Source organism: Gadus morhua, chromosome 18, assembly GCF_902167405.1.
Source record: "Gadus morhua chromosome 18, gadMor3.0, whole genome shotgun sequence".
Taxonomy (NCBI): domain Eukaryota; kingdom Metazoa; phylum Chordata; class Actinopteri; order Gadiformes; family Gadidae; genus Gadus; species Gadus morhua.
The window spans coordinates 14,188,946-14,212,304 of NC_044065.1; the positions used below are offsets into that span (position 1 = coordinate 14,188,946).

Consider the following 23,359-nt stretch of genomic DNA (forward strand, 5'->3'; position numbering starts at 1 on the left):
TTAGGATTTTTTATGTCTGAGTATTTAGTAATACTTGTGTATTCTGTATTATTATTATTATGGGATTATTTGTAACAGCTTCTTATTAAAAAAAACGGAAACGGAAAATGTTGGAGTTTTTACAAAACAATTAGATTTGATTATAATATATATTGTTTTAAACTTCCTGCATAGCAATGCACTAATATGTGGTAAGGCATAAGTATTTCAACAAGGGGGTTTACGAGGTGCACATGAATGTACCATGAAATCCCTGTCGTCAGAAAAGCACTTTATCTTAAAGAAATGTACATGGGCAATCGCTTTTTAAGTGTAGATGGCTTGACCATACTTCTCCGAAGTGCAGGACCGCAGTCAACCCAACTCAAATGGATTCTGATCTGTCTTTCCTCATGGTCCCATTTCAAACTATTGGTTAAAGGTAAAAGAAAAATGGTAAATTAAAATATGAATTGTAATTTTACTCAGAGATGTCCTATTGGGAAACATTCATCATGTTCCCCTTACGGCAGCCAGGTTCAACCTATAGGATGCCAAGAGGACATGAATGATCTATAAAAGATAAGATAAGTATATGTGGTGTGTTCAGTACAGTTGCTCATAAAAAATGATTGCCCTGATGATAGGCAAGAGGGAGAAGCGGTTTTGCTGATCTGCTTTGTCTGTGCCTCGAAACAGATTCAGATATTTTTATTCTCCTTCATTTATGATTTGGTAGGCTATATTGATAGTTGATAGTCCATAAAAATGGCATCATAAATGTCATTATTTCTCTTGTTTAATGATTACCATGTACACCAGACAGCCATTGAAAGTCCAAAATAATAAAGTAGTTACAACTGTTTCTTAGTAAATATGAATTACATCATATTAAAGTAGATTTTTTCAATGTAGGCCTAAATAACCAAACATGTTTCCGGAATTTATGAGGATCTGTCGCATGTTGTGCTGATAAAAGTCATCATGACAAATTAATGCTTTTAGAAATAAAGCAACCTACTAATCAGGCAGGGTAAACATGGACATTAAAAGATAAGGTATTCTCCTTCGGTTAAGTTATTTTGTCACATGCGTAGCAGGCCTGACAGGTGCTGCGGATGGCTCGGAGGTTGCTGGTCCATAGCAGGTGACTTCTTAGATTCTAGATGATAATTTTTCATCGATGGTTGAGAACAATTTTGAATAAGTATTGGAACAGTGAAAACGTGTAGTTCTAATTTGTTATTTTTAAATGTGTAACCTGTAGTGAAGGTAGTAGGCAAACAAGGCTTCGACGTCTGCCCATTTCTGAGAGCCACTGTTCAGAATCAGCAGCACTACATGTGCCGCTGCATTGTGAACATTGTTCTCTAGTCGACACTGACACCTAGTGTCAGTGAAGGGAACGGACGCAAGTGGTGCCGTGACAAATGTTACTTCACAACCTGCCTTGCGTCAATAATAATGGTATTTTCTGGCTAACAATAACGTGTGCACTTCTATCAACCGGCACTGCCCTCATCTGCATGCACATAATTTGTTGTCAGTAAGATGCACACTTGCCTGAAGCAGGATGTGCGCTAACCACGGAGCTGAGTAGTGGGCGTTGCAAGGTTTTATTTTTTTTACCTGAGAGTGAAAATCTTTAGCCTGCGGTGATTCCGCATTCAGCAGGAAGCCCATCCTACCAGACTCCGCTGACATTTCTCAAAAAACGGTAGTCTTCCCGTAGCTATCGCTAAGCAACTTAAGAATAACTACGTCTCAAAGTTCAACTTCAAAAGCGAAAGTATGGAAACAACGGCGGACCTAAAGACTTTTTCAGAGGTAATTACGCAAATATTACAAGAAGCGCCAAGTGCGAGGAAGGGTCTCTCAGACAACCAGACCAACCTGAACCAAGTGGCCGAGTACTGCGAGAAGAAGTACCTGCAGGTGAGTCCACTCAGACTTCTACCACCGCAATCAATCGGAGACACGGTGGGCACCCGGAAATATTACACCCTTCTTTTACTTTATAGGCCTACCTATATTATTGTCATTAAAAAAAAATGCATACATTATCAGTACGAATCGAACATAAAGTTGTGATCTTCTTAATCACAATGTGTAACTGAAATTGGCAAAGGCAGAGGATCCAACGAAGGCTCTGGAGGAAACCAAAGCCTTGACCACCCAGGCGTTGGCCAGTGTGACATATCAGATAAACAGCCTGGCGTCCACTTTGTTGAAGCTGCTGGATTCTCAGGCCTCGCAGGTCAAAGACATAGGCGCCGCTGTCAACATCCTCTCTCAGGTGAGGGTGCACATCACAAAACCAGGTTTGCTTTTAGCGGCCGATTTGATAATTGACCCTTTGTTTAATACATTGTTCCTTATTGTGTTTAGTTTTTTGTAAGTATTCACTTCAACTCTTCAATGAATTAATAAATACCGAAAATGATGTCAGCTATTGTATTTGATAATTACGGAAATAAATAATCAATGTGTAATCAGAAGCATATTGAAAAAAAAAGAGCTTAATTCGCTTAATGCCTTGAAAACCATTCACTGTGGTAACGCACATTGACATGAATATCCAAGACTGTAGCCTTTGTACAGTGTGGTTCCTAATAGCCGCAGTTCTTCTCTCAACCAGACAGTGGCTGTTCACAAGGAGAAAGTGGCCAGGAGGGAGATTGGCTCATTTAGCATCCCCAAAAAGATTGCCCGTACCAAATGTATGACTTTACCCAAGTCAGGCATAGAACCCCAGCGGCGCTACACCAGAGAACCCGTCAACTTCAACACCCTGGACTGCATTGGACACTCTTTTGAGGTAAAACTGTTGAAGTTTATTCAAACTATGTACTGAACTGGATAAAAGCATCTGCCAGATACAAAAAACATCAGCGGCTGAGCATGTCATGAATTTCTTTAACCAGATGTAGTTTCAGAAGCACTCATTGGTTCCTCCGATTGGGAGCTGCAGTGCTCGTGAGGTTTTAACATGATAATGTAACCGCGATTTGTCTTTCCGTCTCCCCATAGTTCCCTGTTCAGCCCTCCAAGAAGAGACCGGGGAGTACAGGAAGCACACACTCCATGTATGAACACCCATTTAACATCTTATAAAGTCACTCTCTTCATTATGCTTACATCGATGCAAAGTCAAGTTGTGGATTACATTAGGGAGCCTGTATGAATCTCTGAGGCCTTTACTGTATCAGCAGACTAAAGCTATATAGAGGGTGTATAATAATAATAGATTCTATTTATATAGCGCTTTTCTCACTTTCAAAGCGCTTAACATAACTTCATATAAGAGGTTGAAGGCTATGTGTGAAACTTGAGGTTTTGCTGTTGTTGCAAGTAGCGTCAACCATTTTATAATATACATGTAGATACACATGACCTTTACACCGTTAGGCGATGATATCCGTCTATATATAAATGCTTCAGTTGTGAGTTTGGTTCTATCAATTTAATAAATCTAAATGAACGGCATAAAAACATTCCTGCTTATGGTTGTCATATAGTTGGTCAGAATAAAATTGAAACTGGTTAATGAATACAGTTTTGATAGTGTCCTCAATGTCGATTACCATTTGTTTTTATTAAATACAATTTAAACACTTTTATATTAAATTGATTATATTTGTTGCTTTTCAGAAAACGTGGGCCTGTGGAGTGTCCCACGGTTCCTCCCACTCTACCCAGTGAGCCAATCAGCAGTGCCAGTGACCGTTACGGGTAAGGCGTCATTGTCCTTGCCTGACCAATGGGGTGCCTGACCATTTTGCATTGGACAGAGCGTGACAGCAGGGGTGCAAATGGAGAAGTGAAGCCCAAAGCACGCAGACCACGAATCTCTGTTCATGTTTGTAGCGTAACCCATAAAATAAATCGAAATATATTGTTTTAACGGAGCAAATCTGACATGACACGAAGGTTGCAGGGCATTGAATAGGAGTCAAGTCGATCTTGGATGCGAACATTTGAAGACCTATGATGGTTATTAAAGGCCTTTGTCAACATGAACCACGATTGTCACACTCTGATGACAACACTGCTGTACAGTTGGCCACTGTGGGAAACAATGTGCGGAAATTGTTAACCTATGCACACCGTGGTCAAACACTTTAAGGAAGTGCTTTGCAATGGGGCTGCGCTGATGTGCCGGCTGTGGTTTAGAACAGAAGAGAGAACAGAAGAAAAGAGAAATGACACAACAGATGCTCGATAAAAGAGACAGACAGCTTTGTGCGTCAATCGGCTACTCAGAGTGAGATTTATGTGGGGATGATTTGACAGTGTATCGTTTCGCCACTGTCATTGCAACCCCAATGATTTTGTCTGCTCTGTGATCAATTAAATAGTTGTTAACCAGCCTGTATTACTTGAGTGGGAACCATCACTTAAGGGCGCTCTTAAGGCAGGCCATGGTTCCCACTTCATGCAGCACTGAGTAGAGGATAAATAACCATATTTGGGAGAATCCTAAGGTCCCTGTATCACTTTCAGTTGTCAAGGCTTGTAGCAGCCCCATTAACTAATTTCATGCTTAATAGTGAGGATCCGAAAGGCTTTTCAATGTCAACAGCAGACACAGATGATCGTGAACGTTTGCAAGAGTGCTGGTGGGTGTCCCTTAAAGCGGAACTGAATCAAAATAGGAAGTGATGGTCAATGTAAGAATGGATGTCAGTCTGGCGTCTACTAGATCATGGCGTCTACTAGATCATTTACACAGCCGTGTGATTCCTACTGGCAATACAGTCTATGCAGCCATACACGCAGTGCAGTGATATGAAATCGTCACATGAAAGAATCCAATCGGTTAAAGGAAGTAGTGGGGGTATTTCTGCATTGCTCCGGGGTTAAAGACCAAACTGAAATACATTACCATACTTTACAAGGAGTTACTCAACCTGACTCCATCAATAGTCTGATCATGCATTGTGCAGCTGGCCGGCTGCGGTCACGCAGTGAATAAATATGATTCCGAAATAGTTGATTACCACCTGCGGCTCTCTCACTTCTCACAACTGTATCCAGAGGCAAATTCTATTCAATATCCTTCTAACTTCACCACAGTTTGTAAGCTGGCTTCAATGACAAGCTTTGGCTGCCTTCCTAGCCCGAAGCAGCAGGTCGCTTTGGCTGCGACCTGCTGCTTCAGTCTAGGAAACTCCGTCCAATCAGAAAGGCATGAGGTTTAAGCACAATAATCAGGGTAGAGATAACTCAAGCTACTGGGGATGTGACCGACCTTAAACAGCCTGCTCACTGAATTTGCTACCACCTCATGACCAACGCTCCTTTTCCCCTCCTCACCAAACCAGGTCCAGCCTTGGCATCGCCGTGGCCACTCCGTCCGTTCCCTCCTTCTCTTCTGGATCCAACTTTGGCGGGGACAGCCTACCTCCTCCTCCTCCGTCTGAACCTGGCTATTCAGACTCACCTCCACCCCCACCCCCGCCTCCCCAGCTTGGTTATTCAGACTCATCTCCACCTCCTCCTCCTCCACCTCCAGACTCAACCCAGGCTGGTTTTCCTGCTCCACCACCACCACCACCCTCCATGACCTCTCCCGGGGGCTTCCCTCCACCTCCTCCAACCGGCGGTCTATCGAACGGGAACCTTCCCCCGCCCCCACCTTCAATGCTTTCCTCAGGATCTCCTCCACCCCCACCCCCTCTGATGTCTCCATCAGGGGCACCTCCACCCCCACCTCCTCCGATGCCTTCATCAGGGGCTCCTCCTCCTCCACCACCTCCACTGTCTTCATCAGGAGCTCCACCACCACCACCACCACCCCCACCACCTTCCTGGCACTAATGAGCATTGAAGCTTAGCTCGGAGCTAAGAGGACTATTTTGATTGGTCAGAAACATTTCCCATAAAGCATTGCTGTTGGTTCTTCAAGGGTACTTGCTATATTTTTTAATGGAAGTCTTTTGTTGATCTTTTATGCCTGTCTTTGTATGGATAACAGCACAGCAAAGACTGGGCATGGAACACAGGGATTTGTTTCTCCTCTCCACATGCAAGTTTATCCTTGAGCTGTGAAGATTGTTCACTCTCATTTTAGTGCTCTGCTTCCTGCTGTTGCTTCCTCTTTTACCTTCCCCAAACAAGATTTTTTTTCTTCTATAGAAATGCGTGTGGATGAGTAATATGTTTTGCCCAGAGATCTAAATTAAATACTCTCAAGAGTGTGCATTCCTATGTACTGGATGACAACACGGCGCTTATATCAGTTGAACATGTTTCAACAGCACCACTGCTGCATTCCTACACGGCAAGCTCAAACTTGGAGCTGCATGAGGATACATACAGTGGCATTTTTAGCGTAGGTGAGCAAGAATATGTTTATAAATGAGCCGGCAAATGAATAATGTACTTGGGAGTTGTATTACAAAAAGCCAATATATGACCTGATACCATAACAACAAATATATCACGGCAGAAACTGGATCTAGGAACAAGAATTGTGTCTACCTAGTGTAAGTAAATAGACTGAATGGGAGTTTATTTGTAGCACTTTTACGTACGTTCTCTTGGGGTAGTCACAAGCCCACATTTTACCCACGCTATGTTGCTAGCCAGGCTCAGAAGGGGAACTTTCGATGCAGATGAGTATCTGCATTATATGCTTCTTTCAGTCTTATACATAATAAAATGTAAGAGCAAGATTTTAATTTGATCTAAAGATTTTATATATATATATATAATAAACATGAAGGGCTTTGAGCGATCATGCACTTGAAGTGATCTTTGTGAGCACAGTAGAAAAGCTTTTATCACAATACTAGCAGTGTGTTTCATGGCAATTGTCTATCTAAACTTCCTGTTCAGAGCAATGTCATGCCTACTGCCATCTGAAATATACAGCCATGTCTTTTTGCGTGTTGCAGGTTTAACCTAACTTTTAACAGGGGCAGTCAGGCAAGGGCAGGTATGTTGAGAATTTATGGGACAGGCATACCTGCTCCAACTTAAATGATTGGAGATAGGTGCTGTCAAGGTTACGTCACTCACACATTTCTACTTAGGGTGAGTTTAACTGCTCACGGACGCCATAAACGGACTCAATAGATAGGTAGCAGGCGGTTTATAACATCCGTGTTTTTTCCGAATCAAGCTGCTCGGGCTAATTGCAAAGGTAAGACAGACATGTGTCAAGCTTTTAAATCGCGCTGTCGTTCATTTTCATTATTCCTGTTCATCTTCCTCACTTTGCTAGAGCTGAATGGAAGCATATTATTGATCAGATGAATTGTATTATTTTCTTACTAAATCAGATCAACCTGTCTTCACATCTCTTGTAAACTTAAAAGTTTTAACTTCAAACCACATTTTAGTGATATATTGTAGTCAAGACATTCATGTAAAATACAACTTTCTGTTCACTATGAGCAAATAATTCATTATTACTCATTTTCGTTTAGTAAATTGTTGTGTCATTATTTCCATTAAATAAAATAGATGAAGTTCAATGTGCGTTTAATATTTTTGTGTTGTCTTATCCATGTAACTTTCTGAGCCATTCATATCATTGAATGCACATGACACAATGTCTAAATTCACCTATATGTTTTGTTACTTTTAGTTATGTACTTTCAACCATTTCCATAACATCAAACCTTGTCACTTATCAAACATTAATTGATCTATTTTCCGCCATTAGGTTGACAATTAGGTCAAATTGTTGCAATAGATAAGGGTTGAAGAAGTGGTGTCTCAAAGTTCAAGGTTCAAAACACTTGTAAACACAGTAACTTCTCAATGAGTCCTACAAGCCCATTGAGACATTATTGATTCAAATGATCATCGGTGCTGATGCCTTGACGTACAGCGGTGACGCAGGATGATACAAAAGAGGGTTGAGGAGGTATTAGGATTAGGTTATGGAGATGATGGAGGATCAAATATTAGTGTTGTGTTAAACTGAAGTCAGAAATAAAACATCCCGGTCTCTTCACTGCCACAAAGATGGGCACATCATCACATGCTTCCGCCTTTTGTCTCTTCCTTTGTAGGTGTAACTCCCTGAAGTGGAAGCCACCATGTTTATATATTATACTAGCGTAGAGTGAGTATCAGCCTCTTGAACTACCCCTACTAGCATCGGTGTCTACCCATTTAAACTCCTTATTGACTGCACTACCTGGGTTCTGGGTTTGGGTACCACCTGTAGGCATCCTTGAGGAAGATGCCCTTACCCCTTTTAATTCCTGATCTTTAATGACATATAACTGAATTCAGCGTCAATCGCCTCGGCAAAGTGTTGCATAAATAGTCATGGCTTCAAAGTGATATCAGTGATCCTGCAGGGTAAACACAATAAAACATCCTTTGTCCCCTTCCAGGATCCCCTTCATACTCCTGGGATTGGCTCTCTCTCTCATGGTCTGCTGTTTGAAGAAAAACATCAAGCCAGAGGTTGAGGAGACCCTGGAACAGGACCAACGTTCCCCCATGTACATCAGCCCCCTGTTCGAGGAGGGGGGCGTGGAGGCCCTCCAGGGAGGCAGGGTCTCTGAGCTTCACGGCCCACCTGCCTACGCTCTGCAGGACCACAACCCACCACCGCCCTATTGGGTACAACCACCTGTTTAGGACACACACCGCACAACACTCCTATATTCTTGACCGCATGAATATATATATACACGCGTATCTATTGTTTATCATATACACACACAACTAAACACACTACACTTGTATATTCTTGCCCTCATGAATATTTAAGTGTAAGCTATGTTTATAACGCACACAACATACTATACTTGTATATTCTTCCCCTCTTGAATAAAGTGTAGTTTGTTGTTTATCACACACAACACACCATATTTATATATTCATGAGGGGAATATTCTATCTCCATTTCAGGGATATGTTCACTTTTTACCAAATATGAACAATAAATATTGGAGTGGTGATTTAAAAATAGATGCCGCATGTACTCTGCTTCTTCTGCTTTCTTTTAGGAAGCCTCCTAGTTCTACTCAGAAGCACATCATTCACACCGCAAACGCAGATTGGACAGAACAACAATGACATCATCAACACGCGCCACACACCCTATGCTCCACATGCATAGGATGGATTTTAAAGTTAAACTATGTTTATTTAATATGATGTAATACCGTACTTCTACGTTTTTTGTGTATTTTATAAAGAAATGTTTAGTCCAATTAAATGATATACAAAATATACCAGTTTTTTTGTGCGGTCCTGAAACCTTATAAAAATAAATCGGGTATAAATGCAGAATAATAAAATAAACAAAAACAATGAAATTATAATTATGAAAGTTTACAATAAAAGCAGTCACAAAATCTTTGTTGAACATTAAGAGGGTTCTGTAATATTACACTCAGGAAAATAAGCGAAAATAAGGAATTATGAACTAAGACTTAATACCTAACTACAGTCCAAAATCTTTACGTAAGGTCAACTTTACAAATGTCTTTTCTTAAAAGACATTTGTAGTGTACTTAAAAGTAAAACTTAAAGGAAAAAATTTACGAGGATTTGACTTAGTTGACTTAGTTTATGCATTGAAATAACGTATCTGGGTTTGAATTTCAATGTAATCAACGTCCCCACGTTGAATTTTTTAAAGTTGAATATTTGATTTTGAATTTTTAACATTTAAAAAATAAAGCTGAATAGGAGTTCAATTCAAATCCATATATGTTATTTCAATGCATAAACATTCAGTGCTTAGAGTTCAATGGCTTTTTATTTTCAAAATCCGATGGCACAGATTTACTTCCATAGAAGTGACTCAAACATTTTGTGGTTGAGAGGGCGTATCGGTTTCCACCATATAGGTTTCTACAGGACAAAATCTGTGTGGGGTTGGGGGAATCTAGTTGGGGATATGTTCAACAAAAGAACAAGGAATTGAAAGCTACCTACAATAGGCCTAGGCTATATTAATCTCCATGATGTTCCACTTTAAGCTGGAATTCACCGGTACATCAAAACCATGTGTCTTCTTTAGATGTCAGTTCCCTTTATTTATTCACAGTTCAGCAGAGGCATTCATTCAGAATCAGAGCCAACATTAAAGCTGCATTTAGGGCGACTATCACTACCCAGCCGAAAAATAGATGCGCTATAAATGTTTTTTTATATAGCAGTCAGGAACATGGGCATAGTTGTGGAAATGCTGGTGTTAGAAAAAAAAAAGTTGTCAGGAATTAAAATGCTGCACATCGACTGTACAAATGTAGATTATTCATCACAAGAATTTGAATTCAGAAATCAAATAGGCTGATAAAGTCTGAATTGTGAGATAAAATTCAGAATTCTGATAATAAAGTCAGAATACTTGGATAAAATCTGAATTCTGATAATAAAGGTTCATTTAAGAAGGTTCTCAGCAGTCATTTGTCGCCTGGTCGCGATGTCAAGTTTTTTTAAAGTAGTTCACTAGCGTGCAATAATTTGCAGTGTCAGAATTCTGAGAATTTGGTCAGCATTCAGATTTCTCAGAATTCTCTGACACTGCAAATTAAAGCGCTACTACTAGCGAACTACTTTCAGCATGATTGGAGAGAACTTCCTTAAATTAACCTTTAATGCTAGATTTGCATGAACGCTTTTGTGTGAATTAGTTTGGTTCTCTTTCATGGGAGCCGGAAGTGGGAGATTCCTGGGGCTTGCCCCATGAATTCAACCCATGCACACACTCACACGCCACACTTACGCAGAGAAATTACCAGGATAGCGCCCACCAATTTGGGCCGCTATTTAACAGTGTTACAGGTAGGAATCAAATGTGTTTCCCGTACGTAGGGTAACCAGACGTCCTCTTTTGCCTGGACATGCCCTCTTTTTGAGACACTTTTAAAAAATGTTTTGCGGAATTTCAAAATCGTCCAGGATTTTATTAAAGCCTCATACATGTTCACATTGAATTTGCGTTGCGTTTCTCTGGGTCGTTCAAAAACTAGTTAAGCTACGCCCTCCCCTACTTAGTTCTGTTCGCTTTGCATTGTTATAAATGAGTAGGGGGGTCGGTTAAGTAGAGCCTTCAGATTGGACGGTTTGACTTACTCAGTTACCGTCGTGTTTTGTATTTTTTTTTTTACCATTATTGTTTTATAGGGACAAACATTAACAAATTTCTCCTACAGGGGATTGATAAAGTTCTATCTAGACTATTTAACAGAAAGAAACACTTGGTCATACTTTACACACTTTACCACAGCATTGGCCTAATGCCATAGATATATTTTCGGCATTGGACTGAATGCCACATAAATATATAATTATGTTTTTGCACGTTTGCAACGTTTAAAAGTTCAGGGTATAAAGTTCAAGTATATGCCTCTACCTGTATTGCTTAAGCCAATAGCCTTTTGAGGCAGTGTTTTTTCTGAATATTAGGGTTAAGGGCCAATAATGCTTACTATCATACGTTAGTAACCAGGTCTGTGGACACATTTGTATGCAGTCACATGTAGATAACATGTTATGATGGTGTAGCCATACATGTTGTTTTATTGTTAATATGTAAAAAAAAAATTATTGAAAATACTTTGTATAGATGAATTATCCCCAAACTTGTCATCGTAACACCTTTGAAATAAACATGACTTAATATGGCAGATACCTGTGTATTGTTTATCATATGCGGTAAGAGTGTAACGTTTTCAACTCAGTTCCTTGGTAGAACCTACTTAGAGTAAAAATCACTTCTGATGGAAAAAAAGATGTGTATGAAGAACAATTTTCTTATCTATTGTTACTATGATATTGTTTAAAATGTACGTAGATATTGAAAAAATATATAGCGTATAAAAAGTGGCTGGTAAAAAAGATGAGTGGCTGGTAGATTTTAAAATCTACCTGCCACAGTGGCTGGTGGGCAAAAAAGTAAATTTCCATCTCTGATATATATATATATATACACACACACATACACACAAACACACACACACAATAAAAAACGAAGTCTAGGAGCCAGGCGGGGATGGAGAGTGATGACATCATACCTCATCATCTCTCTCCCCCTCCACGGTACACTTCCCCTGGCCCCTCGCCGCCGCCATGTGAATCGTCATGGGGCAGTAGAGGTCATGGTTGTAATCGTTTCCTCTGTTGCTTTTTATTTTTTATGGTGTTCATAGCCTCAATAAATCCTGAAATTCAAAGGTAGTATAAGGGTGTTCTCTTAGCATACTGCAGCTATGAAAGACGGTAGCAATGGATCCTATTTTTTAGCGGAAGTAGGAAATAATTTAGAAAAAATATTATTTTATTTTTTATTTTTTGTGAATTCACTTTGTATATCAATATCAGCCAACTTAATATTTTGTAATAAGCAGATAAAGCCATTATCGAAAAAATAAATGTATTTTCACGATAATGACGGATATATAATTCCTGTAACAAATATTATAACAAATAATTAAACCACCATATATATATATATATTTGTTTTTTCTTAATAACTCACTGTCTGAACATAGGTCAGACTTGTGTGTGTGGGACATTTATTTCCTGGGCAGTTTGACCCCTATCCCAGTTCCCTGAGCCCCATGACCCCTGATCCCATAGTGTGCAGCTGTGGCTGACAGGAATAGACGCGGGCAAAGCGGTGCTCCAAAGGTTTTCTTTTTTTAATACACTTCTTGAACATCAAAAGTACAGCGCTATGGAGCGGCTGCACCAGTACCAGAACCCTCTCAGAGCACCGAATATCTTCTCTGTGTTGTTTGTTTACATTACAATATTTACACGTTTGAGAAAAAAATTAACATCCGAACACAGAGGTTTGTCTTGGGATTTTTGTTTTTTTAGGATAACCTAAAATCCAAAAAGTATAGTTGTCGAGTGTGAAATGGTGGATGTGTGATAGTATCCTTGGCTTCGGAGATAAGTTAAGGCCAAAGTAAATTTCAAGCAACAATTGCAGTGGTCTACCACTACCCTATTGAAAATGAAACTCTCTGTTTTAATCAGACCTTTCGCTGTGTTCAAACTATCGGAAAAACCTCTCTTACCATCAGTCTGAATAAAATATTGTAGGTAGGCCTATGTTTGGTAACTTTGTTGGAGAGTATTTATTATATGTGGAGTTTTAAATATAATGCTCTAGGATTGTCTGGATGTGCTTGCTGTAATGTTCATGAATAAGCCCATTCAGACAAATCAGAGAAGTAAATATGCAGTATAGGGCAGAAATTATGAATGTTATAACAAAATATACACCTTTTTGTGATAAATTATGAGCTGAGACAAGACAATATACATAAAGGTGATTTCACAATTCAGTGAGGTTGCTATATTATGTAAGTGCACATATATTTGTGTATGTGTCTATCTGGGTGTGTATTGCATTTGTATGTGTTTGGTTACTGATAATCTATTGCTATTCATCTTCCTAACACAATTTACTCCATCCAGAAGGAAAAGCATTTTTTTGAATATACAATCGTGTGATCAAACAGTAAAATATACATAATTTATATAAATATGACCCCTGACTTTTCTTTCAGTGCTGTTTCCTTAACTACCAATATAATGTTAACTACAAGATCTGTTCAAAATGTTTAAAAAGGCCAAATAAGTTCCACTTCCTTCTCTTCAGAAAAGCACTGTGTCACCTAGCCAATCGAGTGAATCTTGTAACCCAACATTGTGTTTGTTTCTTCCACAATCTACACACGCACTCATACCACACACACTATTGCACAATATCGGAGAGCCAACTATAGAGCCTGTTCTGTTCTTACGAAAAACGTAATTATTCAAAATGATTCAAGAAAAAAACCAACGTAAAGTCATGGTCAACAAAAGAGTTCTAGATACAAAACAACATAAGGCTGGTTTTTCGCACTTAAAATGTGATGCTTCCTTCTTTTCAAACGCTCTGTGCGACAGAGCTAGCCAACACTGTGTTTTTCCGCTCTTTCCAAATCCCCATTTGGGCAGCCATTTTCTACTGTATCCCAAGACCAGCACAACCTCCTCCTTTAACCCATAGCCTTCGACCTCTGACCTCGGTTCTCTTCAAGGTCGGTCACGGCTCCTCTTCGGGGCGGCAGGGTCAGGGTGGGGGTCAAGCCTTCTAGAAGACCCAGCTCACTGGCACCCACTGCTGCTCGGAGGACAGCCTTTCCAGCGCTAGCCGCAGGCTACGGAAGGCGGACTCCAGGCCATCGTTGACGATACAGAGGTCAAAGTAATGTCCGTACGCCCGCTGGATACGTTCACTCTCGTCCACCGTCCTCTTCAGCTCAGAGTCCTGCGGCGGGTGAGAGACAGTGAGCACAAGAGAGAGAGACAGTGAGCACAAGAGAGAGAGAGAGAGAGAGAGAGAGAGAGAGAGAGAGAGAGAGAGAGTGGAATCCCAGAGACAGGAGTTAGCAGCAGATAGACTGCTAACACCTTCTGAGAAGGTGAGTTAATTAGGTGGGGATGAATACAATCAGCGGGCAATTAGCGGCAGAGGCGGAGGGCAACAGAGCTGAGAATAAGGACAAGTGACTCTCTATTAAGCCAGAGGACCATGGCTTGTTAGCTTTTGGATTCCTCTGTATTAAGGCAGAATGAATATATATAATATACAATGAACCCATTATGATTAAAAAAGATTGACCTTATTTTTGATGTATCGGCATGAAATAAAAATGTAATAAAGAGCTCTGTTCCAATTTGCAGGAAAGAGATCGCAGTCGCCCGGATATTCCTTGCTTCTCTATTCAGCACTTACAATTGGAACGACCCAATATATCCTGTTTAACATCAACGGCTCCGTGACCTCACCGTCATCTGCTTAGTGACCACTCCCGACTCGATGGCCGTCCGGTTCATGGCCTTCAGCACCTCGTAGTCGGGGGCCTCGATGAAGACCACGTAGGGCAGGAACTCGGCCGTCCTCAGGGTCTTCAGGGCCTGTGAGGAACAATCACAGACAGCAACAGTTCATGTTCAACTGTTCAACCGCAGGCCGAGTTCACTTCAAGCAAGAAGGTGTTTTTTGCATGCACAAGGCACCGCCAGGATGCGCCGGGACAGCTCGTCTCTAATTGAGCGTGTTACTAATGATTCGCTCCATCACACTCCTTGGTCCTGGAGGGGAACTGGGGGAATGTGCTCAGACTACTGAGGCCAACGGTGGAACCAGCCTCACATAGTAAGGGTGTGTCTGGTGTGTGACGCAATATGGAAGTGGGAGAGAGGAAGGGAGGGAGGAAGGGAGGATTGAGGGAGGAGGGATGAGAGGAAGGAGAGGGGGAGGGAGGAAGAGCAAGAAAGAGGAAGGGAGGATGGAGGGAAGAAGGAAGGAGAAAGGGAAAGAGACAGAGGAAGAAAGTGAGGGGGAGCAAGAAAGATGAAGGGAGGATTGAAGGAGGTAGGATGAAAAAAAAGGAGGGAGGGCGGGAGGGAGAGAGAGAGAGCTGAAGGAAGGGAGGGAGAGCAAGAAAGATGAAGGGAGGATTGGGGGAGGAAGGAAGAAAACAAGGAGCGAGGGAGAGATTGATAGAGGAGGGAGTGAGGGAGTAAGGAATAAATCAAGTAATAAAGGAAGGAAATGAGTGGGGATCATGGGCACATGCAGTATGCATGAGAAAAGCACTCAGAATGAGGGGAACGACGGAACCAAAAAGGAAGAGAAGTGACCCTGCAACAGGCGAGAGTGAAACACACCTGGGGGTTGACGTCCAGAATGCAGATCTTCCCAGTGTCGACCACCTCGTGGATGGAGTTGATCTTGGTGCCGTAGACGTTGCCGTCGTACTCGCCGTGCTCCAGGAAACGCCCGCCCTTGATGTCGCAGTCCATCTCGGTGCGAGACATGAAGGAGTACATCTGTCCGTCCTTCTCGTCCACCTTGGGTTTCCTGGAGGTGACTGGGGTCGAGGAGAGGTCGGGATTTAAGCCCTGACATTGAGTCACCGCTTCTAAAACTATCAAGGGTGGAAACCAGATGAAAACGACCGAAGAGTTTGTAGAACAACGATAGGAAGACACAAATTAAGAAACTACAAAGCCGGAGGTTGCATCAATCTCCCACTATCTAGCTCTATGTCTCTCTACCTCCCTCTTGTTCATTTGTTGGGGAGACTATAGAGTGTTGATGACAATTATGACTTCTATAATTACCTAGCCTTTGGATTGCATCATGCCCCTGTAACCTTTCAAAGGTCAGTAAACGTGGCGTTATCTGGCGTCCCCAATAAGACCACTTATCTAGATGATATGGCGGCGTATTTCTAGCACATGGTCACAGCATATGCAGATTCTGACGATGCTATCTGAGAGGTTGGCAAAGGCCTCTTAAACTCCTAATCTGGCATAAATGGGACTTTGGTAAAGCAACTGTCACCTACTGGGGTGAGCATCTGGGTCGTGCACAGGTTTGTCCAATTTAAGCCAAGTCATGGCCATCCCATGAACAAATGCGAGTTGCGGCGGTCTCTCGGCATGGCAGGCTACTGCCTTTTGCTGACGATGGGGATGATGGTGATGAAGATGACAGGACTTACAGGGGGTGGTCGTGGCGTAGCGCTGGGGGTCCCACACCAACAACTTGTTCTTCAGACTGCGACGGCCCACACCCTGCGCACCAATCAGAACCAGCGTCTTCCTCTTGAAGGGCGGGACTTTGGCCACTTCTTCGTAGATCCTCAACTCATGGCGGTCAAATTCTAGAAGGTGACAGAACATGACAGGTAATGCTAATGGTTAATGGTTAATCAGTAGAATAAATCCCAAAAATACATTATATATATTTATAAATTATTTTCATACATGAAAAACAAACATAATAGAGATTATAAATGGAGGAGGTACATCAAAAATCGAAAATCCGTACCTGCATTTTTGGTCGTCAAGTACATCATCTTCTTTTTCTTCTTGCCGCCCATTCCGGCACACAGGGGACCTGAGGAAGGACGGCACACAAAACCATGCTGATGTGCTAGCAAGGCTACACCTGTCTCAGCTGTGATGTTGGTAACATGTAACCATAAGCGAATCAAGCTGCAGTAACTACACTCTACCACCAGATGGCAGTGCAAACCAATAAAAGCTTCTCCGTTACATAGTCAGAGAGAAACCGGGCTCAACAGAGTGTATCTATCCATCCATCTGGTGAAAATGGTGGAATAGAGGCATTCTGGAGAGGTTTTCGTGGATTTCACAGAGAAGGACAAAGGCTGTAGAGTCACGTGTGGTTTATTAAGGATTCAGTCCTGCTATCATGACGGGTAGGATGACGGCGTGCCTACTGCCATTCCACCCTAATGCCATCATTACAAGGCACGCATGGATGCCAACACCCGGATTTAGCCAGTGAGGCGCAATTAGTTTGAATAAATCAATATTTCCAACGGTATGGGAATAGAACAAGAAGCTACCTTTGAACGCCGCCTGAAAATAGCATGCGCAGTCATTCCCCTCGCCTAATTGGAAGCTGACGTTTGCACAGCTCAATGTTTGATTTAAATTCATTATTATAATTACATCATGCAAATACACACAGCACACACACCCGTACACACAGAAAATGTGTGATTGGTAGAAGCAATAGATCCTTTATGTCGTCTTGTCTCCCCTCTCCAAAGAGAGACAGAAATATTAGAAAACCTAGCACTGGCCTGTACCTTCATCCTCCTAATCTATTGCCGTGCAGACGTGGCCCTGAAGTACCGCCGGTTCAAACCCCCAGCCCCTGACTCAAGTGCCGGCAGACAGATGTGTCCTTTAGGAGCCATAAGGATAGAAGGGAGGGAGGGGGTCCTACCCTCCCACCCTCCTACCCTTCACCCCCCACCAGCTGAAGGGTACCAGGTGTGTGGCCGAGACCCAACACCTGGTACACAACTTACTCCCCCCGCCCCAAACACCAAATCACCTGGAGCTTTGGGCGGCAATCTCAGTTCGTTCTCCCCCCTCTCACCCCACTTCATCAATCCGTGAAGATTAAACGCTACGCGCCCCCTGAGGAGAGAACCCTACGCCAGCCGACGATTCTACCTGTGCGCTAAAGTATCTCTCTCTCTACCTCTCTCTCTACCTCTCAAGTCAAAGTCTCTCTCTCTCTCTCTCTCTCTCTCTCTCTCTCTCTCTCTCTCTCTCTCTCTCTCTCTCTCTCTCTCTCTCTCTCTCTCTCTCTCTCTCTCTCTCTCTCTCTCTCTCTCTCTCTCTCTCTCTCTCCCTCTCTCCCTCCCTCCCTCTCTCTCTCTCTCGGTTCCCCAGGTTCCTCCGCCGTTGTCAGCGGTGGCGTCGTCGCCCCACCACGTGACGGAGGAGGCCCGTGAGCCACCGCTTGGTGGGCGGGGCAGCAGATGTCTGTTTGGCGAGGCTGTTTCATACGGGCTGAGTCACGGTGCTGCCGCTCGCTGCTCCATTACATCACCGCCGGACTGTTCCTCAGCAAGGCCCGCTGTGCTGGTGTGTAGTCTGTGTGTGGAATGGTAGCACTGCGACAGTGTGCGTTGATGCAACACACAAAAAGATCACACAACCGCACGTCCCAAAACAATAACGAAATACGTGGTTTTGGGATTTTTTTGTGTGGGTTTGTGTGTGTGTATGTATGTGTGTGTGTGTGTGTGTGTGTGTGTGTGTGTGTGTGTGTGTGTGTGTGTGTGTGTCTGTGTGTGTGTGTGTGTGTATGTGTGTGTGTGTGTTTCTGTGTTTGTGCATAAAAGTGTACGTCTGAGTGTGTGTATGTGTATGCATGTATGTGTATCTGTGTGTGTGTGTGTGTTTGGGTGTGCACATGTATGTCTATGTGTATGTGTGCGTGTGCGTGTGCGTGTGTGTGTGTGTGTGTGTCTGTGCGTGTGTGTGTCTGTGCGTGTGTATGTGTGTGGGTGTGCGCATGTATGCCTATGTGTGTGTGTGTGTGTGTGTGTGTGTGTGTGTGTGTGTGTGTGTGTGTGTGTGTGTGTGTGTGTGTGTGTGTGTGCGCGTGCGTGCTTGCGTGCGTGTGTGTGTTTATCAGAGTGTGTATCAGTGTAGAGTTTGGCTGATGAGTCGATGCACATAAAGAAGACAGCTGGTGGGAAGTCAGGCGCGCCCCTCTGCCAGGGCGGTTGGCCGGGGCCGCTGGCAGGCGCCGCTGGCCCAGGCTGGGGCGGGGGTGGGGTGGGGGGGTGTGGGGGGGGGATACCTGCGGTGACCAGCTCCATGTCCTTCTTCACGAAGGCTTTCCGCTTCTCCTCCAGCAGCTGGCTGGGGATGAGGCCCGCGCTGCCGCCCCCCAGGTGGCAGGCCTGGGGAGGGGAGAGCCCCCAAGGAGACAACGGGGGGGAGACCGTCACGCTTGGTCCAGGGGAGATCAGCCACCCACACACACCCACACCCACGTATATTAGACAAACGGACAGGCAGATGTGTACGCGGGCACACACACTCACCCGCGCACACAAAGGCACACACAGACACACACACACACACACACACACACACACACACACACACACACACACACACACACACACACACACACACACACACACACACACACACACACACACACACACACATACATACACATTCACTGGAGCTTAGACGTATGTATGCATGTGGGCGTGGCACGTGCATGCATGGATGTGCGCACACACACACACACACACACACACACACACACACACACACACACACACACACACGCAAATGAAGATAAATGCAGGGTAAGTTATTTTCATGGTTAGGGTGCAACTTGGGTTCGAGGTTCACACCCCCCAATTTCCAAATCCTAGCATACATGGTAGCATCCATTGAGCAAGGTCTGTTTTTTTCTACCTTCTCTTGTCATCCCTGTAAGTTGCCTTGATTAAAAGCATGTTCTAAATAACTAAATAGTAGATAGTAAATACACAGAGGTCATCTAATTGTGTGTGTGAGGAGGGGGCGTGGCTGAGCTGACCTGCCACCAGTTGAGGTCTTCCTGGTTGAAGATCTGCAGGATGTCTGCCCGGGCAAAGCTAAGCCCCGCCTCCTTGCAGGGGATCAGGTTGTCGTGGGAGGGGTCGTAGTCAAAGTGGCACTTCACAAAGGCCTGTGGGGGAAGGAGAAGAGACGCGTTCGGTTCATACAGACGCACGTCAGAACTGAACCACAACGATTTACGCTGTAGAAAAGACTGAATACATGCATTGATTGGTAGAAAAATAAAAAAGGCAATTAAAGAAAAGAAAAAAAAGGAAAGAAATAAAAAAAGGAATGAATGAACAAATTTAAATAATTGATGAGAAAAGAAGGAAGACATTGAAAATAAATCCTCCTGCCATCAGTCAGTTTTGCTCTTTCAACTCGGCCCATTTTTCTCTGTCATTCCTGAACAGCGTGGTGTAACATCGCATTACACCAGGGTCTGCCAGGGATGGGACTCGCTCCATTGTGCGAGCACAATGGAGCGAGTCCCAGCGCTACGCCACGACCACCCCCTGTGAGCACTCTCATGTGGGAGAGGGGTCTGACTGTCAGCCCAGCCCTTCCCCTCCCTCCCCCCCCCCCCCCCGAAGATACCCCGAGGCAGCAAGCCTGACAGAGAGTGCTCGCCCTGAGCTCCAGAGAGAGAGAGAGAGAGAGAGAGAGAGAGAGAGAGAGAGAGAGAGAGAGAGAGAGAGAGAGAGAGAGAGAGAGAGAGAGAGAGAGAGTGTTCGGGAGTGAGAGATTGATTGCGAGAGAGAGAGAGAAAGAGAGATAGAAACTTAGAGGTAGAGAGAGATGTAAGCAAGGGAGATATACTTTATATATGTATGTATATATATATATATATATATATATATATATATATATATATATATATATATATATATATATATACATACATATATATAACAATGATGGAGAAAGAGAGACAGAGAGGCTGAAACAGTGGATCGGAGATGTTGAGCGTTAAAACGATGGCAAGAGAGGGATCAACAATAGATGGTGGTAGCATAGAGACCCGGGTAGGTAGTGGCCAAGGGAGAGAGGGATGGACCCAGAGAGAGAGAGAGAGAGGTGGGTAGATAGTAATCACGATACAGAGAACACAGTGACAAGTAGACCCAGAGGGCGAGTGAGATGAGGAAAGAGTTAAAGTGAGGGAGACAGAGTTAAAGGGACAAAGTATGTAGCCATGGCAACCAGCCCCATCGCCAGCTCTTGATGGTTCTCTAGGACTGAACCGGTGTGTGTGTGTGTGTGTGTGTGTGTGTGTGTGTGTGTGTGTGTGTGTGTGTGTGTGTGTGTGTGTGTGCGCGCGTTTTGTGCACACACCCACACATTCCCGACAACACATACCTTCACACAATCACACAGGCACTCACACACTCTGTATTTTTGCTTGACTGTAAGAGGCTTTGGCTTTCAAATTGTCCAAATACAAACACTTGTAGTAAATGCAGATCCCTAATACAAGTCGTCAGTCGTCTGAGATACAGTCATGAGCGCTACAAAACATCAGAGGCCAGAGAAGATGAAACCTAATCAACAGCATTGTCAAACTGCCCGGGAGTGTTTCTCAACCTCCCTCCCACACAGGCCTCTCCTTAATGTAGGAACTCCACCGAACCAGCCTCAACCAATCAGACAGCCCGACAGACAGCAGGCTACACCGAGATACCAGCGCACTCTGTGACAGCCACAGCTAATAAACACACAATGACAGATAAAGAAACACTCTCTCAAATCCCCTCAAATCCCCACGAGGATGGCAGGAAGGGGGGAGAAGGGGGGAAGTGACAAGTCGGGGCCAAAATGTCCTAAAAACCAAACACGATAGCGATGGAAACAGACCGCTGGAAGGCCATTACTGTCACCGGCGTGTGGGAGCCTGTGGCGTCTGAGCCAAACGGTTTTACATTTTACCAATTCAACTGAAAAACCGAGATATGCCTTACAGAAACGTGTGTCCCCTGTTGCCCTTATTGACATGCTTAATGTGCCGCTGGGAATTTTCTCCTGTGATGTAGCTCTGCAACTCTGTACTGTATGTAGCGCCGCCAAGGCAGGGGCTGAGTTAACCAGCGTGACCAAACAGCCAGCCGCGGTGGTGCTGCCAGCCAACCGCCCGCTCTGAGTGAAGAGCCCCTGAGTGTAATACAGTGACAGATAGAGAGAGAGGGAGAGAGGGGGAGAGGGAGAGAGAGAGAGAGAGAGAGACACAGAGAGACAGAGAGACAGAGAGACAGAGAGAGAGAGAGAGAGAGAGCGAGAGCGAGAGAGACAGAGATGGATATCGACAAATCCTTCAGCAAGTCTAAAACTCAACAGATTACATATATGGCTTTGCTCTCTCGCTCTTCCGAGTGTTGGTTTTGATATGCAAGCATCCTCTATCTACATCGCGTGTGTTGACAGCCTAAGACTAGCCGTAAAGTGCTCCGCTGTGAGGATCCGGTCGGGGTCTCAGCGTCGCTGCTGTTTCACAAGCGGTGCCTTAGAGGCCTTTGATGTGCAAATGTTGCAACTGTCAAGCGCTGCTTTGAGTTGATCAGGATCAATCAGGATCAGGGCGCGGTTTGTAGTGTCTGATCTAATCTATTGATCTAATCCAATCCAACCAAATCCAATATGACCTAATCCAACATGATGAAATCTAGTCAAGTGAAGTCTAATCTAATATTAAAGAGTCTAATGTAATATAATGTATCCAATATAATGTGATGTAATCAAATCTAATATTATGCAATCTAAAATGACTTTACCTAACATGATAACTTTATCGAGGCTAGGCTAGTCTAATATAAGATAAATAGTAAAGTATTATGTAATGTACCTATCTCATGTATTGATCTAACCTTAAACGATACCATGAATTGATGGTAGTCCAATATGACCTAATCTAACATGATGTAATCTAGTTAATCTAGTTTTATCTAATCGAATCTAATCTAATCTAGTCTCCTGTAAAGTGTCTAATCACATTGAGGCTAAATGTGCGTGTGTGTAAGCGTTCAGTGTGACCACTAGTAAAGCCAGCAGTAAAAACCATCTCCCTCGTGCTTGTGCCGTACTTGATGAACCCACTATAGACCTGACCCACCTTTAACCAGGGAATGGACCGTCAACAAGCTGCTGCCCTTCACTCTGATCCCCAGTCCCGAGGCGCGTGTTACCGGGATTAGCTCTGTCCAGACCGGTCGACCGGCGGGGTGAGTCTTTAGCTCCGGGGGGACTTCAGCGGATCATAAGGTAAGGATCTCCCCCCCCCCCCCCCCAGAGAAGGTCTCTGCCCCTCGCTGACGAAAGCACACTGCAGTTTATGCAAGCCCCCAACAAGCCCCCCCAACAAGCCCCCCAACGAGCAGACAACAGGCCACGCAATTCTGAAAGAACCCATTAGCAGACGTTGCATAAGAAGCACTATAAATAATCTTTGTTGGCAGTGTCACCCATGTTTCAAGCAGTGTGTGTGTGTGTGTGTGTG

At 43.6% G+C, this 23,359-nt stretch overlaps 2 protein-coding genes across 3 annotated transcripts in view; one reads left to right on the forward strand and one right to left on the reverse strand.

Annotated features, from left to right (window-relative positions):
• Positions 1–1,469: 1,469 nt before the first annotated feature.
• On the forward strand, positions 1,470–7,460 carry abi3b (ABI family, member 3b). Its single transcript, XM_030340508.1, has 6 exons — positions 1,470–1,914; positions 2,108–2,275; positions 2,618–2,797; positions 3,010–3,065; positions 3,631–3,711; positions 5,304–7,460. Exons 1-6 carry the CDS (start codon positions 1,771–1,773, stop codon positions 5,797–5,799), a joined length of 1,125 nt encoding a protein of 374 aa, XP_030196368.1. The 5' UTR covers positions 1,470–1,770; the 3' UTR covers positions 5,800–7,460.
• A 5,121-nt stretch (positions 7,461–12,581) lies between these two features.
• The window catches only part of mpp2b (MAGUK p55 scaffold protein 2b), a 41,040-nt gene continuing 30,262 nt past the window's right edge, over positions 12,582–23,359 (reverse strand). For both annotated transcript variants that reach the window (XM_030340609.1, XM_030340607.1), the window contains 7 exons: positions 19,868–19,999; positions 19,109–19,211; positions 16,805–16,873; positions 16,476–16,637; positions 15,637–15,839; positions 14,752–14,880; positions 12,582–14,230 (listed from right to left, as the gene is read on the reverse strand). In XM_030340609.1, coding sequence (XP_030196469.1) covers positions 14,054–14,230; positions 14,752–14,880; positions 15,637–15,839; positions 16,476–16,637; positions 16,805–16,873; positions 19,109–19,211; positions 19,868–19,999 — 975 coding nt within the window. In that variant the 3' untranslated portion in view covers positions 12,582–14,053. The remainder of the gene's footprint in view (positions 14,231–14,751; positions 14,881–15,636; positions 15,840–16,475; positions 16,638–16,804; positions 16,874–19,108; positions 19,212–19,867; positions 20,000–23,359) is intronic.